Source organism: Bison bison, unplaced genomic scaffold (assembly GCF_000754665.1).
Source record: "Bison bison bison isolate TAMUID 2011002044 unplaced genomic scaffold, Bison_UMD1.0 scf7180017864375, whole genome shotgun sequence".
Lineage (NCBI taxonomy): Eukaryota > Metazoa > Chordata > Mammalia > Artiodactyla > Bovidae > Bison > Bison bison.
In genome coordinates, this window is record NW_011494947.1 from 5252761 (window position 1) to 5269007 (window position 16247).

Consider the following 16247-nt stretch of genomic DNA (forward strand, 5'->3'; position numbering starts at 1 on the left):
TCTCTTTCGTTCCTGGGCCCAGGACAGGACAGGTCAGCCTCCTCCCCGTCCTAGGACAACGGGCCCTGCCTTTTCTCTCCAGCCAGCCCCGGGCCTCAGCCTGTGTGACAGACAGAGCCTCCAGGCCTCTGTACAGAGCGGGAGTCACTGGCCCGTGACCACAGACGGAGGGGTTCCCGCTGCTCCGCACCTCAGTGCCTGATTGTCCTGCTGCTGCTTCAGGAGGTCCTGCTCCAGCTGGCCCAGCAGGACGCGCAGCCGCTCGGCCTCAGCCATGCCCTGCTGCTGCTCGCGGCACTTCTCCGTCAGCATGAGGATGACCTGCAGTGTGGGCAGGTGGCCATGCTCTGGGCCTCGCCACAGGCCCTCAGCCAGCCCCGTGTCCCCCAGAGAGGCTGGCCGGGGCCCTGGGAGCCCAGCACCCACTGGACTTACCTCAGGGCTGCTGTGCACCCATTAAGTCACCTGTGTGGGTGGGTGCCCCGGGGCTGGGTTCCCCTTCAACCAGTGATGGGGGCTCCAAGTCAAATACAAACCAGCGATGGGGGCCAGAGCCCTCCCCCATGCCCTGACCCCAGGTCCACCCTTGCAGGGGCCGTATTTGCCCCGAGTACAGGGCCCTGGGTTTCCTTCCTGCTCTCCATGCCAAGCCCCCCGGGGTGAGGGCCGGGAGTGTGCACCTTCTGGTGGCCCCGGTTTTTCCTGGCCATGAGCTTCTGGGAGTTCTCCAGCAGCTCCAGCTGTTTGCACAGGTCGTCCTGGTGGCCCCGGAGCTGCTCATTCTCCGCCAGCAGCTGCGTGCCCTGTCGTGTAATCTTGGCCAACTGCAGGGTCACTGCGTTGTTCTCTGTGATGGCCCGCTTGGTTGTGTCCCACATCTGGCTCGTGGCCACCTTGCGGAACTCTGTGGCCACCATGTTCACACGCTGGATGATCTCCTTTCTCAGTCTAGGCAGGATGGGTGGGGGTGAGGCGCGGTTCGGGCAGGGGGAGTCCCCAGAGCACCTAGACCTGTCTGCTCCATCTCCCACAGGAGGGGCCAGGGCCACCAGCAGGAGGTCTTTATTATAGACCCTTTGTACTATTTTGAACCATGTCCGTGTATGATGAACCATTAAATATAATTTAAGTCGCAAAAAGTGGCACAAGGATGTCCAGGGATTCTCCAATGCTTGTGTGAGAACTGGGGACCTATTTATTTTCTCTCCACCCACTCCCCCGCCCCCCCAAATCAGCCACAGTTTCGAGGAATGGCAAGTCAGGGCATCAGAGAGCTAGCATGGTTCCCCCTGCCCACTTAGAAGCCAAGGCTGTCGGAGGCCTGAAGACCTGGCTGTCCTTGGCCTCGGTGAGGGGTCCCACGCCCAGCAGCAGCCTGCCCACCTGTCCTTGTCCAGCACCGACTTCTTCTCCAGGTTGTGCACGTAGTCCTTGTATTCGTTCTCCTGCTTCCGCAGCTGGTCCTCCAGCGACATGAACTTTTGCATGAGCTCCTCTTTCTGCAGCCGGAACTCCTCCAGGGCTGCCAGCTTTCCCCCTGCCCCGCCACAGGGCACGGGACTGGTGAGGGGCCGCCTCGGGAGGGCAGGGCCCCGGGGGTGGGGGCAGCAGGGCTTTGCGTGATGACGCCCCCCACCCTTCCCCATCCACTAGGGCCAGTCCCCTGTCCCCACACATAATCCTGCCCACCTTTATGGGTCAGTCTGGAATGCCCTTCCTCTCCTCCCCAAGTCTTACGAAGCCTGGTTCAGGCTCCACCTCCTCCAGGAAGCCCGCCTTGACACTCTCTACTCTCATGAAAGTGACAGTGACAAGAGCCTCTGACTCTGAACACCTTCTCTGGATCAGGCACTCCTGCTGTCAGCTGAAAGGCACAGCCACCCTTGCCAGCTGGATGGCCTTGGGCAAGACACTCCACCTTCTTGAAGTGCTTCCTCACCTACCCAGCGGCAGGTGGTGATGGTATTTCCTGCCTCAGGATTGCTGGGACCATTACATGGAAGATACATGTGGGAAGCTGCATGTAGCTGTTGTTGCTCAAGGAATATGTATCATCCCCATTTCCCAGGTGGGAAAACAGGGTCAGAGAGAAGGGCTGGCCCAAGGTCACAAAGACAGTGGGAGAGCCCAGAGAGACAGAGCCTTGGGTTTCCCACCCGCTGTGGTGTGTGCCTGTAGGCTCACCGGCCAGTACCCCTCACCAAGGATGATGTTCTCGGTGGTGAGCTGGTCCTTGGTCTCCTGGAATTCGTGGCGCACCTGGGCTAGCTGTGCCTCGAAGGCATCCTTCTCTATCTCCTTGGCCAGTTGCAGGCTCTGGAGCTGCTCATTGAGGTCGGCGATCTCATCCACCCGCTGGTTGAGCGTGCGCTTGAGGAAGGCCACGATCTCCTTCTTGTTGTTGGCCAGCTGCTCAAACTCCTGGCGAAACAGCTTCTCCTGCATGGCCAGCTCATCCCACTTCCGCTGGTACCTGGGGTAAATGTGGGGCGGGGGTCCAGGGGGCCTCCAGGCAGTCAGGCTGCTCCCGGGACCCTCCCATAGTGGGGCACTGGAGGTTCCAGCCTCATCTCCCCTGGTCAGTGCTTGTGACCGCAGCTGATGCCTGTGGTCAGCGCTTTATGTGCATAACATCACTAGGGTGTAAGCTCTGGGAGGGTGGAGCCTCTGTTAACGTTCACAGTTGTGTCCCCAACACCTAGCGCCTGGTATGTAGTAGGTACTCAGTGTATTTGTTGAATCCACAACAACCAAGCAAGTAGGGGCTATGATGATTATACCCATTTTGCAGGTGAAGAAACTGAGGCACAGAGGGATGAAGCATCCCTGAGTTAGTAAATGGCAAAATCAGAACTTGAACCCAAGTCAGTCTGATACCCCAAAGTTAAGGGTCTTAAGCATAATGGTTGCTGCCAGTTCTGTGCCCTGCTTAATATATCACACTTCAAAGCCCAAGCTTCTGCACCTGTGATCTTCCCTACCCTCCTTCACTGAGTGAACCCCTGTGTTGCCGCCTCTGTGGAGCCTTCCTGGCCCTGAGGCAGCATTTGAGGTCCTCTCGTTGGGGCTGTCCTGTAGATTGACCCTTGTCCCACTGGGAAGTCAAGACCTGACTCCTCGCATCTCTGTATTTTGGGGGGCCTGGCAGAGGAAGTTGGCACATAATAAGTGCCCAATAACCATCTCTCAAATGCATTTTTCCCAAATACATTCCATCTGGTGTTTCCAACTTGAGGGAAGCGTGTGAATTTTTAAGAGTTGTTGTGTAAGCAATTTTCTAGTTTCCAATGGAATAATAGGTAGAAGCTATTTGGAAAGATGTTTAACTTCACAACTAACTCAACCAACATCTTCTGAACGGAAGCATGGTGCAGGGTGCAAAGCTGGATCACCTGATCTGTGGAGCAAGGTTTAGGGAAGTCAGGGCCCAGGGCTGGCCCAGAGCCTCTTCCTTGGGGTGCCTTCCTATCTCCCTGAGCCTCAGTCTCTCCACCACTTATCATGGGGATGACTGGAGGGCGTCTCTCGTGGGACGGTTTTAGGGACACAATGAGCACCAGTTCAGGAAGGTCTCAACATCAGCTGTGAGTATTTGTAGCAACATGTGACTCCTCACGTTAGCCACTTAGTCATGCCCGACTCTTTGCGACCCCGTGGACTGTAGCCTGCCAGGCTTCTCTGTCCATGGGATTCTCCAGGCAAGAATACTGGAGTGGGTTTCCATTCCCTTCTCCAGGGGATCTTCCTGACCCAAGGATCGAACCTGGGTCTCCTCCTGCACTGCAGGCGGATTCTTTACCATCTGAGCCACCACCAAAGGGGTGTGTCTTTTGAGGGTCATCCTGAGACTGGGCCAGGAACTAGTGGAAGAATAAGAAAAGTGGGCAAGTGCATGTCTCAGGAGAGTTAGAGAACCGCCCCCCTCCACACACCACCACCCACCTCGCACAGCCCTCCTCGTTTACATTTGGGAAAACAGCCCTGGTGGACAAGTGGGCTTGGCAGCTGGAAGAGCCATTGGGGCCTATAGCTCAGGGGATCACGGCACAGGCTCTGGGGGGTGGTGGGGGGCAGGTGGGAGGAGGGGCATATGGTCACCCACCTGCCAGGGGGCTGCCATCTCCAATTTGTCCCTCCGATTGAACTCTGCCCTCTTACGTAAAACGTGTGGTCCCGGGGGGCAACTGTGAGGCAGGAGGGACGTAGTCCTTGCCTGGGGACGGGCTAGGCTCTTAACTAGGCACTGGGCCCCTGGAAACTCTGGGAGCCAAGATGGGGCCAAGAAATCCATTTTTCTTCAAAATCATGAAGCCTCCCAATGTTACCTTCCAGGAAACTGAGGCAGGGATGGGGGGTTGGGTCTGGACATCCCCTGGGAGGCCAGAACACAGGGGCCCCACCGACTGAACCTGCACAGTGGCCAGCTGTGAGTCACTCCCTGACCTGTCAGGACCACCCTGCCCGCCCACCCACCGGGCCAGCCTGTCCTCCAGGTCACGGATCTGGATGTGGTAGAACTCTCGGATCTCCTCGCTTATAGGCATTTCCATGGGCTTGTTGGCCAGGTTGGGATCCTTCTTGCCACCTTTCTTCTTCTTGAGCTCGGGCTCTTTGGCCCCCTTCTTTTTAGGAGCCATGGCTGGTGGCAACCACTACTCCAGGGCCTCTTTAAGAGGCCAGGTGGTTGCTAAGGAAGTTCCTTGCATACATAGCAACAAGCTTACAATGTGAAGCTAGGCTTAAAGGGACCTTCCCTCTTCCTGGCGAGGATGGGTTTCAGGGACCAGCCTCCTGCTCCAAGGCCAACAGCGCCACAGAGGCCACAGGCCTGGGTGTCTTAGACCATGGCGTCTCAGAGACCAGGACGCCAGGCTCACTGGGCACTCTTTTGGGCTCTGGGAGACCCTTCCCTCAAGAGGAAATTGGTGACATGGGAATATTACAGTGGGTCAGAGCCCTAGAAGGGCTTCCCTTGTGGCTCAGATGGTAAAGAATCCGCCTGCAATGAAGGAGACCGGGGTTCAATCCCTGGGCTGGGAAGATCCCCTGGAGAAGGAAATGGCAACCCACTCCAGTGTTCTTGCCTGAGAATTCCATGGACAGAGAAGCCTGAAGGGCTACAGTCCATGGGGTTGCCAAGAGTTGGACACGACTTAGCGAGTGAACCAGACCACAAAGTCCAGCAACCCCTCTGGCAGCTGGGTCTCCGGAGGGGAGTGGGTGCAGTGCACACAGCCCAGCAGACTGCAGTGTTAGCCCAGGTCAGTGGCCTGTGGACTCAGAGCACTGCCATCTCTAGGAGGCTCTGGAGGAAGGAAGCCCAGCCCCAAGGGAGACAAGGAAGCCAGCTTTCTTTATAGTCCAACTCTCACATCCATACACGACTACTGAAAAAAAACATAGCCTGGACTATGGTTTTATAAATAAGTTAATTTGTACCTCCAGACACTTTAAATGATTGTTTCTTTCTTAAGAAATCATCTTCACCAATTGTTGTTTTGCCAGAGGGAGGGTCCATTGAGCTCCTTTCCTGTGCCATTCCAGACCCCCACCCAGGCTATCTTATTCAGCTAATAGATATTTACTGAGCACCTACTAAGGAGATCCAACCAGTCCATCCTAAAGGAAATCAGTCCTGAATATTCATTGGAAGGACTGATGCTGAAGCTGAAGCTTCAATACTTTGGCCACTTGATGCGAAGAACTGACTCACTAGAAAAGACCCTGATGCTGGGAAAGATTGAAGGTGGGAGGAGAAGGGGATGATAGAGGATGAGATGGTTGGATGGCATCACCGACTAGATGGACATGAGTTTGAGTAAACCCTGGGAGTTGGTGATGGACAGGGAAGCCTGGCATGCTGCAGTCCATGGGGTTGCAAAGAGTCGGACATGACTGAGCGACTGAACTGAACTGAACAAAACAGAAATAGAGTCACAGATGTAGGCGAAGGGCAGGGGGATGAATTCCCTGGGATGAATTCAGAGATTGGGATTAATATACACTCACTCTCCAGGCAAGAATACTGGAGTGGGTTGCCATGCCCTCCTCCAACCCAGAGATCGAACTCACATCTCTTATGCCTCCTGCATTGGCAGGCATATATAAGACAGGCATATATAAGCCCCATATATAAGACAGATAACTAACAAGGATCTACTGAATGGCACAAGGAACTCTACTCAATACTCTGAAATAATTTATATTAGAAAAGAATCTAAAAAAGAATGACTGAGGTGTATGTGTAACTGACTGACTCTGCTGTACACTTCAAACCCCTAACAGCAACACTGTAAATCAGCTATACTCCAATAAAAAAATAAAGTGTCTGGAAATTGTTCTAAGGCATGCAGTAAATGCAGAAACATTTAAGAAAAATCTACAGAACCTCTGCAAGGATGAGTCTAGTATTTGAGCAACGATGCACTTCCTTATCAGCTGTGATATATATTATTACATATTATATATATACACATACACACACACATGCATATTTGCGTTTTGCCTGAGGCCAAGGTACAAACACAGACGCCACCAGATGACACTGTGTTTGCCATCATCACAGATGAGGGCTTGTGCCAGATACAGGAGTCCAGCTCCTCCTTGCCCGAAACACCCACTGAGACTGATTCTCTTGACCCAAATGTGGCTGAACAGTGAGTAGACATCACCTCCATTTCCTGAGTTATCATAAAGTGCCTGGTATCGTGCCTTCTCTCTTTAAAAAAAAATTTGATTTGGGTTCACGGGGTCTTAGTTGCAGCACACAGGATCTTTTCATTGTGGCATGTGAACTTTTAGTTGTGTGTGAAATCTAGTTCCCTGGCCAGGGATTGAAGCCAGGCCCCCTGTATGGGAGCTTGAGTCTTAGCCACCGGACCACCAGGGAAGTCCCTGGCCTTGCGCTTTCTCATCAAAGGATTAGGAAAGCTTGGAAGCAGGATCAAAGCCTGTCTTTGATTAAGGGAAGGTGCCTGCGGACAGTGCTCAGGGCAGGTAGTCCTTGAATAACACCAAGTGCTCAGTGGAGTGGTCAGTGGAGTGGTCAGTGTTGAGCCTTGTCAGAGTTTCTGGGCGTATCTGTCAGCAGTCCTCCTGATTTCAGCAACTCTATGAAGCTTTTCTTGCCTTGGGCAACTATATGAATCCACTTAGGCCGCCATGACAGAATGCCATACACCAGATGACTTCAACAACAGAAATCTAATTTGTCAAGTTTTGTCTGGAAGTCGGGGGCCAAAGTGTCGGCAGGTTGTTTCCTGAGGCCTCCCCTTGGCTTGCAGACAGCTTTCTTCCTGTCTCTTCATGTGGTCGGCCCTACCCTGGGCATGTGCACGCTTGTCTCTCTGGGTCCTAATCTTCTCTTCTTATAAGGATACCAGTCAGATTGGATTAGGGCCCACCTTGTTGACCTCATTTTAACTAAGTTGTTTAATGGTCTTGGGCTTCTTTGGTGGCTCAGATGGTGAAGAATCCGCCTGCAGTGTGGGAGACCTGGGTTCTACCCCTGGGTTGGGAAGATCCCTTGGAGGAGGAAATGGCAACCCACTCCAGTATTCTTGCCTGGAGAATCCCACGGCGTAACAAAGAGTCAGACATGACTGAGCAACTTTTCACTTTCACTTCACTGGATTTCTGACACAGGTCTCCTAAAACCCTTGGAATTTCCTGAGAGGCATATCTTCTGCTCTTCATAACAAGCCCCTTCCCACATACCCGAGTTTATGCTGCTGAGGTTAAGAGGGGAGGGGCAAGAGCTTCAGGGTGGGGGCTGCTCATCAGAAACACCGGGCAGAGGATTAGAGGGTTAGAACTTTCTGCAGCTCCCACCCCCGACCCTTAACCTGTGGAGAGGGCAGAGGGGCTGCAGACTGAGTTTCAATTACCACTGGCCGATGATTTAATCAACTCTGCCTATGTAACGACACCTGCATAAAACCTTCTAAACAACAGAGTTTGGGGGGAACTTCTGGGTTAGTGGGCAAAGGGAGGTGCTGGGAGGGTGGTGTGCCTGGTAAGGGCATGGAAGTTCCAGGCTAACCACCCCCGCCCCCCTGCCAAGTCCATACCTTGCCCTGTGCGTCCCTTCCATTTGGCTGTTCTCTGGTATCCTTTGTAATAAACCAGTCACAGCAAAGAAAGTGCTTTCCTTCATTCTGTAAGTTGTTCTAATGAATTATTAAACCTGAGGAGGGGGTTGTGAGACCCCTCAAATTGTAATCAGCTGGGCAGGGTAGTGTGGGCACCCCTTAGTCTGAAGTGGGGGCAGTTTTGTGGGACTGAGCCCTTGATCCGTGGGTCTGCATTCACTGAATAATTAGTGTCAGAACTGATGTAACTGTCAGACACCTAGTTGGAGCCAGAGACTTGGAGAAATGGTGTGAAAAGTGGTATGTATTTGGTGTCAGGGAAAAAAACAAAAAGCTCACTTCCCTCACCAGTTCTGTGTAATGCAAGCTTTACCTGCGTGTACTCCTCTGGGCAGGCATGGCCAGGAAGATGGGGGCTCCCTCTCCTCTCAGCTCCTAGTCTGGGGCTCCAGTTTCTCCCTGGAAGGGGCAGACGGCCACCCTATCTCACCTTCCCCCTCCCCCATGTTGCAGGATGTCTATTGCCCATAGGTAGAGCAGAGGGCGTCCCCTTACCAGCCCAGACAGAGGGTAGAGGTCCCACTCCAGGTGTGGCAGGTTAGGAATACCTGTACCCTGATGGCTGTCACCTCAGCTAGCTCCTAGGATGGAGGTTCCACACCGAGAGGGGCTAGCTGAGAAGAGCAGGGACTGCTACCCTGGAGCCCACTTGTAGAGCAGGTGTCACTCCAGGAAGAGTAGGTCTGTCCCCAGTCGAGTGCAGTAGCGCATGGCTTCTGCTCCGGGGAAAGGCAGTCTGTAAGGACAGGGTACTCCACAGCTGTGCCCGAGGGAGCTGACTTTATTTGGATCAGAGCTTTGAAAACTCCTTGTCTAAAGGTGTTGTCAAAACCAACGGAGATCTTGGTGGAGGGGGGTTAAGAGAAGGCTGGTAGCCCTGTGATGCAGTCTGGTTTGCTTTGAAAAAAAATGTTTATTTATCTGGCCATGGGAGCACACAGAATCCTTGGTCTTAATTTCAGGATGTGAGTTCTTCAGTTCTGCGGCATGCAAACTCTTTAGTTGGGGCATGTGGGGTCTAGTTCCCTGACCAGGGATTGAACCTCGGGCCCCCTGCATTGGGAGCTTAGAGTTTTAGCCACTGGACCACCAGGGAAGGCCCCAGCACCTGGTTTTTACAGGGTTCTGGTGGCTCAGACAGTGAAGCGTCTGTCTACAACTCGGAAGACCTGGGTTTGATCCCTGGATCGGGAAGATCCCCTGGAGAAGGAAATGGCAATCCACTCCAGTACTCTTGCCTGGAAAATCCCATGGATAGAGGAGCCCGGTAGGCTACAGTCCATGGGGTCACAAAGAGTCGGACACGGCTGAGCAACTTCACTTTCCTTTCACTTTAGCAGCATTACCTCTGGTGCCACTTTTTCCTCCAAGGAGTGTAATTCTGCTGTCTGTTGTTTGGGTTTCTCCCACACCTTTAGGGATGGACTTAATTGGTTTAATTCTAAAATGTATTCTTTTGTGATTGGTATTGGGGGAATTTGCTTGGCTTATGGATGAGGTCACCATGCTTCATTTGAAATTGATTGAAATATTCCCAGTGTCACCATGAGCCTAACGTAAGGGTCCCCCTCTTCACGCTGGGCCAAACTCATCACAGTCTCCCCAAGTCATCAACAGGCTTCATGCCTTCCAGATCTGAAAGTTCATTGGAAGGCTAGGTGGTGTGGCAGCAGGAAGAGAGAACACTAAGGCTGATGCAGTGACCGCATCACATGCCCTGAATGCACCGTCACCACAGGCTCATGGACGGGGCCACCTGCCGAGACGCAGCCCTGCCGTCTCCGAGGCTGAGAGACAACCTACATACAGAGAACTGCCCGCTCTCAGGCAGTGTGGTGCACACTCTGCGGATTGTCTGCAGACTCCAGACGGCCCTAGATCCTAGTAGTGGCAGTGACCTGGATCCAGAAGGCTCCACGCCACGGCTGGGGGCAGCTGGGCTCCTCCCCACTGGACCATCGATGAAGGCTTTCTCCTCCTGCTCCCCAAGAGAAACCGGGTGGCGAGTCACCCTGGACACCATGAACGGGCGCTGATTTATTTCTTTATTAGACTCGAGTGCTTTAGTACAGAACGGTACAGAGATGATACACGTTTGTGCTTCAATACTTTCAAACACTGAGATTCTGATAATTTCAAGGTAAACAAGTTTCAAGACAGACTAGCTTTTTTTTAAAATATCCTTTTGATAAATTATTTTTTATATAAATAACAGAGAAAGGAAAACCAACGTGTTGGACAAACAAGGTCCTGAAGCATGAGCGTCGTTTGGTCAAGGGAAGGGGACAAAACAAGCAGTTTTAACAGGAAGAAACCAAGGCAGATCCTTACAGTCTGTCCTAAGGAAATAAGATCTTGTAAGGAAGGGCAGGGGGGCAGGGAGACAGACCTGAAAACGAATCTGAGTGCAAAGGGGGAAGATTTCAAAGCCTTGAGAAGAGAACGCCACGATGCACCTAATGGGCGGGCGGAGGATATATTCTGAAAGGGGAGGGGGTAGCGGAGAACTAGCACACACACGTTTGCAACGACGATGCCACAAGACAGTAATATACACACACGGTCTGGGGGGGTTCAAGGGCGTGGGGGGTGGGTGCGGGACATTTTTTGTGACTTCCACTGTCGTTATAGTTCACAGCAGCAGCAGAAAAGAGTGCGCTCCCTTCCGGAGAACGAGCCGCTGAGTCCTGAGGATGAGGAGACATCCTTCCTGCATTGGCCTCTTTGATTTCTGCATCAACAGCTAAGTTTTATACAGCTACATCTTTATACAGAGTAAAATGATTGTTTTTTTCTTACAAGCATGATGACAAATGACCCCACACTACACAAAATAAAGTATTAGGGAGTATCTTAAACAGAGGATGATCTGGGGTGCGATTGGGGTCTGTGTAAAGCCAGCAGGCTACTCTTCGTGTAGTTTGAAGCCTCAGGGGCACGGACAGGAAAGGGACCTCTGAACCAGGAGCCTGCAGGACCCTCCCAGTCCTAGTCCGTTGCTGAGCCATAACCTCTACCCAAGCTGACCTCACTAAGAAAGAGGAGCTCTGGTGGTGGTGTCGGGGGTGATGCCTGGGGAAGGATGGGGTCTGAAGGAGCAGGTCTAACTGGAGACCCAGGTCCCCAGTGGAAGCCTGCTCCTCTCTCATCCAGGCACGGTGATAGACCGCAGACAGGACCACAGCACTGTGGCTGTGGCCAGGGAGGGCGCTGAGACAGGGCACCCAGCCCGACTTCCTGTGGCCCAACCCCTACCCCCCACCCCCAGCACCGGGGGATGGGGGGAGCGAGCCCCTTGGGGGGAGAGAGCAGAGGCTGGCTCCAGTGCAAACCTCTCGAGATGTCACCTGAGCTTCACTTCCAAGCTCACGTGAATGAGAGCCGGCACCGAGGGGGAGGAACTGGAGTGAAGAGAAAAGACACCCTCAGTTTGACATACTCCAAGAATGGAAAGCTCAGTGATTCCCAACACGAACAGGAGCGACCCCAAATGGGTTCTTAAAAACACCCAAACGTCTACCTTCCCATATGCAAGCAAATGTGCACACGTCACGCTGAGCTATGTACAAGGTCATAAAATCCTGACTAATGGGGAGGAGGTGTCCATTCACCCTAAACGGTTCCAGGAACCCGATGGCAGCATGGCCCTCGTCCCAAACGTCTCCTCCAGGATACACGTAGAAGGGACTCTTAAAGAAAAAAAAATCAAAAAACAATGCATTCTTTTGTTTCAAACAAGAAGAAGAGGGCATCACCAAACACGAGAACGCAGCGGCGACAGTGCCGGCCGGGCGTGCAGAGCTGGGGGAGGCGGTAGAGGGAGGAGGGGTCAGCAAAGGGACCAAGGCGGTCGGGGCTGCGAGCACTTCGGGGAGAGGGTTCGGTTTTGTTTGGAGGGGCGGCTTATTTTTTAACTGCTTATTTCTTCATCTGTTTTATTCAGTTTCTTCAGCGTGTCCAGCAGTTTCTGTGGGGTGAGAATGTGCGTGGATCCTGGGGAGGCAGAAAACACCTGTGAGCTTGCCGCCTCTGGTTTCAAACACTTTTCCCCTCCCCTGCCCTTGTCCATTCCCACAGCTGCAGCCACCCCCTCCCCTCCCCTGGCCTCGGTCAAGTGGACACAGAGAGGGGGGTGGGGGCTGGGGTTTGGGGCCACATCACAACTGGCCCAGGAGACATTTGGGGGTCATGGGTGAACAGAACACCTCCTCTGGCTCAGGCAGGGTCCCCCGGGCTGTACCGAGGAAGGTGCTGTCTCTCCAGCTGGGCTCAGTGCTGTCTCCCAGGGGACAGGGCAGCCATCCTTCTAATTCTCTCCTGAACTCAAGGTGAAGCCAGGGAGAGAAGTGCCGAACCACATGGTGGGGAAGAGGGGGGTGAACAGGGCAGCGGTTCGCAGGGGGGCTGTGTGTGGAAAGAGAGGTCCAGGTCGGAAGGAAGGGGGTGGACAGAGCACCCAGGGGACGCCACCGTGCTCTGGGAGCCAGCTGGCTGGGGCTTCATGGTGGGAGGGACCTCAGGTGTGAAAGGGGGAGGGCCGGGGAACCTGAGGCCTTACCTTGCAGAGACCCGCACATTGTAAGAGGTTAGAAATGCTTGCAAAAATTTAAGCTAATGGAATTAGATATAATTCTACTGCAAAAATAAAAAAAATAAAAATAAATGAAGTCCTTTTTCATAAAGAGAGATCTAATAAGTGCAGTAAAAAAAGATGCATGGATCGTGTGGTTAGGACATGGACTTACTCAAAAACAACAGAAGTGACTGGTGTGTGAGCATGACGCCTGCACGCATGCAGCAGAAGGCTTCAAAGAAAGAGATCCCGGTGGGAGAGAACTGAACAAAAGAGACCCGTCCTTGAAAATGTGCCTCCCTGGAGATGCGGGCAAGGGTGCAGGCCTTCCTGGGAAGAGGGGACCAGAAACCACAGGAGGCCAGATTTCCACCCTGAAGGCGGGCAGAAGAAGGCTTTGGTGGGATCCTGGGGAGTGATTCCAAATAGCAGGGTCTGTATGCCTTTGACCGCTACTTGCGCAGCTGACCTGACGGCTGGCACTGCAGACCAGGAGAACACTGGAGAAGCCGTCTCTGGTGTGAGAGACTTCTCTGCAGCTCAAGCCCCAGCCACTGCTCTGAGTAAGGAACCAGTCCCTTCCTGGCTGCTTCCCTGAGGGGCCGAGCGTGATGTCCCGAGCGAGCGTGCAGCCCGTGCCAGCCCTGTGCCCAAGCTGACTCTTTCTGCAGACTCAAGGCTCCTTTGGCAAAGGCGACACCAGTTTCAACAGGGTGTCCCTGTCTCCCTCAAAGACACTCATTTCTGTGACCTTATGAATCTTCCTGCAGGTCCTAAAGGTCAAAGGCCTCATCCCTAGATGAGGTAATAGGAATAAATGCTACCAAATTCTGACCAGGACCACTGGCAGAATGAAAGTCTCCAAGTCTCAGCTCGATGCAGTTTAGGTGTCTAACAGCTGAGAGATGGCTGCTGGGAACTCTAGGCTGGGATTACCTTGGGGGCTTCCTAGGCTATGCACATGCCAGAAAAACCATCCTGAACGTCCTCCCCGACAGCCATCCACTGGATTCCAGGAAACAAGAGGAAAGACTGGATTTAAAGGGGAATCAAAAGGCCTCTGATCAGATGTCTAGACCATCGTGCTTCCTAACCTTGCTTCCGTGCAGATTCAGGGCTGGGGGGAGGCCAAAAAGAGGTGAAGGAATTCATTCTTTAGAACTGGATATTATCTGATCGTCTGGTGCTCCCAGTCTTTCACTGAAAACAGACAACATCCAGGACCAAGTGAAAGTGTTAGTCGTTCTGTCGTGTCCTACTCTTTGCGACCCCATGGACTGTAGCCCTCGGGGCTCCTCTGTCCATGGGATTCCCCAGGCAAGAATACTGGAGTGGGCTGCCATTCCTGTCTCCAAGGGGATTTCCTTGACCCATGGATGAAACCCGGGTCTCCTGCATTAGCAGGCAGATTCCTTACGATCTGAGCCAGGACCAAGAGTATCAGGTAACCAGTGAGGCCTCTAGGGCTCCTCACACAGGCATGCTCCTGTCCCTTTAAAGGATGCAGACCAGCTGGTGTTAATCTGAAATCACCTGAGACCCATTCCTGCCACGCAATCAGCGATATGCTGATCAAACTTAATACCCTGGTCAAACTTCTCAGCACCACAAACACTGCAAACGTTCTCACTTGAACCCAAAGGTGGCCGACCATGCAGGCCCTCTAGAACCACTCCGAGGGTCCCCCTTATCCTACATAACCGCAAATCTGAAATGTGAACGGTGATCTTCAAAACAAAGTCATCCAAAGACTGTCAAAGCTTGTGGCCACAGTGAGCTCTGCCAGGACAAAATCCTTCCTCCTCACTGACAGCATCTGAAAACCAGAAGACTTCTGACAGATCAGCTGATCCAGCTGGTTCTGGAATTGCCCGAATCAATCCTGCAGACTCAGACTATTGAGGGCAGTGTCAGGGAATAGTAGGTTTAAACTGCACATTTAAGAGCAGCCCAGGTGAGTGAGATGATCTGCCAGGTGTGGGAAGACAGTGGCCTTGCCCACCGGCATCCTACAGATGAGAAAAAGATGCTCATGCCGGTGGGGCATGTTGGTGGCACAGCCAGGCCTAGAAGCCATGCCTCTGCTGTTGATTCTGGGGGCCCTGTGGCCTCCTGCCCTGGGAGGGGATGTGGAAGGCAATGTTCAAACAGCAGCTGGGCACTGGGTCAGCTCTGAATTCAGATTCAAATCTGAGTCCCATTGAAAAAATGGAACTTATCTGACCTTGATCTAAAATAAAGCAAAGTGTTCAACATAAAAACAAAACAAAAAAACTTCTTCCCCTTGTAAGTGCTGTGTAATAGGTCTAAGTCGGCCTTGCAGCTCCTTTCATTAGCTTCTGACCGTTTTCTGGACATTCGCTAATAGTCAATCCTTTTAACATAAACCATCCACAGCACCAAGGTGCAGAGCTGATCAAAATATTTCATTTCTTGGTTGGGAGGAATGATGGATTGATTAGTGGGGACTGAGCCGAGACTTGGTGGCATCTATATGCTTAGTTATCCACGCCTTCCCGCTTTGGCCAGGGCCAGGTGGAGCAGGCCTCAGCTCCAGGACAGAAAGGGGTCAGGAGGAGAGGGAGGGGCCAGGAGGAGAGGGAAGGGCCAGAAGGAGGGGCGAGAAGAGGGAGGGGCCAGGAGGAGAGGGAAGGGCCAGAAGGAGGAGGGGCGAGAAGATGGAGGGGCCAGGAGGAGAGGGAAGGGCCAGAAGGAGGAGGGGCGAGGAGAAGAGGGAGGGGCCAGGAGGGTGGAGCACAACACTGGCATCCACACACAGAGCCCAGGAGAGCACTCGTGGGCCCACGTTCACTGCTGAGCAGGGAAAGGGGAAAGGGAAGGGGAAGTCGCTCAGTTGTGTCTGACTCTAGCGACCCCATGGACTGCACCCTACCAGGCTCCTCCATCCATGGGATTTTCCAGGCAAAAGTACTGGAGTAGGGTGCCATTGCCTTCTCCGGTGCCACCTGGGAAGCCCTTAAAAATTGAATGAAAGTTAAAGTGAAGTCGTTCAGTCGACTCTTTGCGACCCCATGGACTATAGATTACCAGGCTCCTCAGTCCATGGGATTTTCCAGGCAAGGGTACCGGAGTGGGTTGCCATTTAAACCCATCTCTAAAAGCTAAGTTTCTGCTCACACTGATGTGTGGGACACCACCCTGCCTCTCCAACACCCTGTATTGTTCTAGGCTTTAGTCACTTGGACAATTACAACAGAAGTGGGCAGGCTGGATATTCATCTGCTTTTTAACTTCCCTGGGATGAGGACTTGGAGAAGGCAATGGCACCCCACTCCAGTACTCTTGCCTGGAAAATCCCATGGATGGAGGAGCCTAGTAGGCTGCAGTCCATGGGGTCACTAAGAGTCGGACATGACTGAGCGACTTCACTTTCACTTTCATGCATTGGAGAAGGAAATGGCAACCCACTCCAGCGTTCTTGCCTGGAGAATCCCAGGGATGGGGGAGCCTGGTGGGCTGCCATCTATGGGGTTGCACAGAGTCGGACACGACTGAAGTGACTT

General features: G+C 53.0%; 2 protein-coding genes across 4 annotated transcripts in view; both read right to left on the bottom strand.

Moving 5' to 3' along the window:
* The window catches only part of LOC105000849 (chromosome unknown open reading frame, human C9orf117), a 5935-nt gene extending 1291 nt beyond the window's left edge, over positions 1-4644 (bottom strand). The window contains exons 1-5 of the mRNA XM_010856909.1: positions 4474-4644; positions 2202-2473; positions 1384-1537; positions 681-948; positions 190-321 (exon numbers count right to left, since the gene is read on the bottom strand). Coding sequence (XP_010855211.1) covers positions 190-321; positions 681-948; positions 1384-1537; positions 2202-2473; positions 4474-4637 — 990 coding nt within the window. The 5' untranslated portion in view covers positions 4638-4644. The remainder of the gene's footprint in view (positions 1-189; positions 322-680; positions 949-1383; positions 1538-2201; positions 2474-4473) is intronic.
* Positions 4645-10175: 5531 nt separating this feature from the next.
* The window catches only part of STXBP1 (syntaxin binding protein 1), a 38697-nt gene continuing 32625 nt past the window's right edge, over positions 10176-16247 (bottom strand). For all 3 annotated transcript variants that reach the window (XM_010856914.1, XM_010856913.1, XM_010856912.1), the window contains one exon: positions 10176-12143. Coding sequence is in view for 2 of the 3 variants with exons in the window: in XM_010856913.1 (XP_010855215.1) it covers positions 12061-12143 (83 nt within the window). In the remaining variant the exon portion in view is untranslated. The remainder of the gene's footprint in view (positions 12144-16247) is intronic.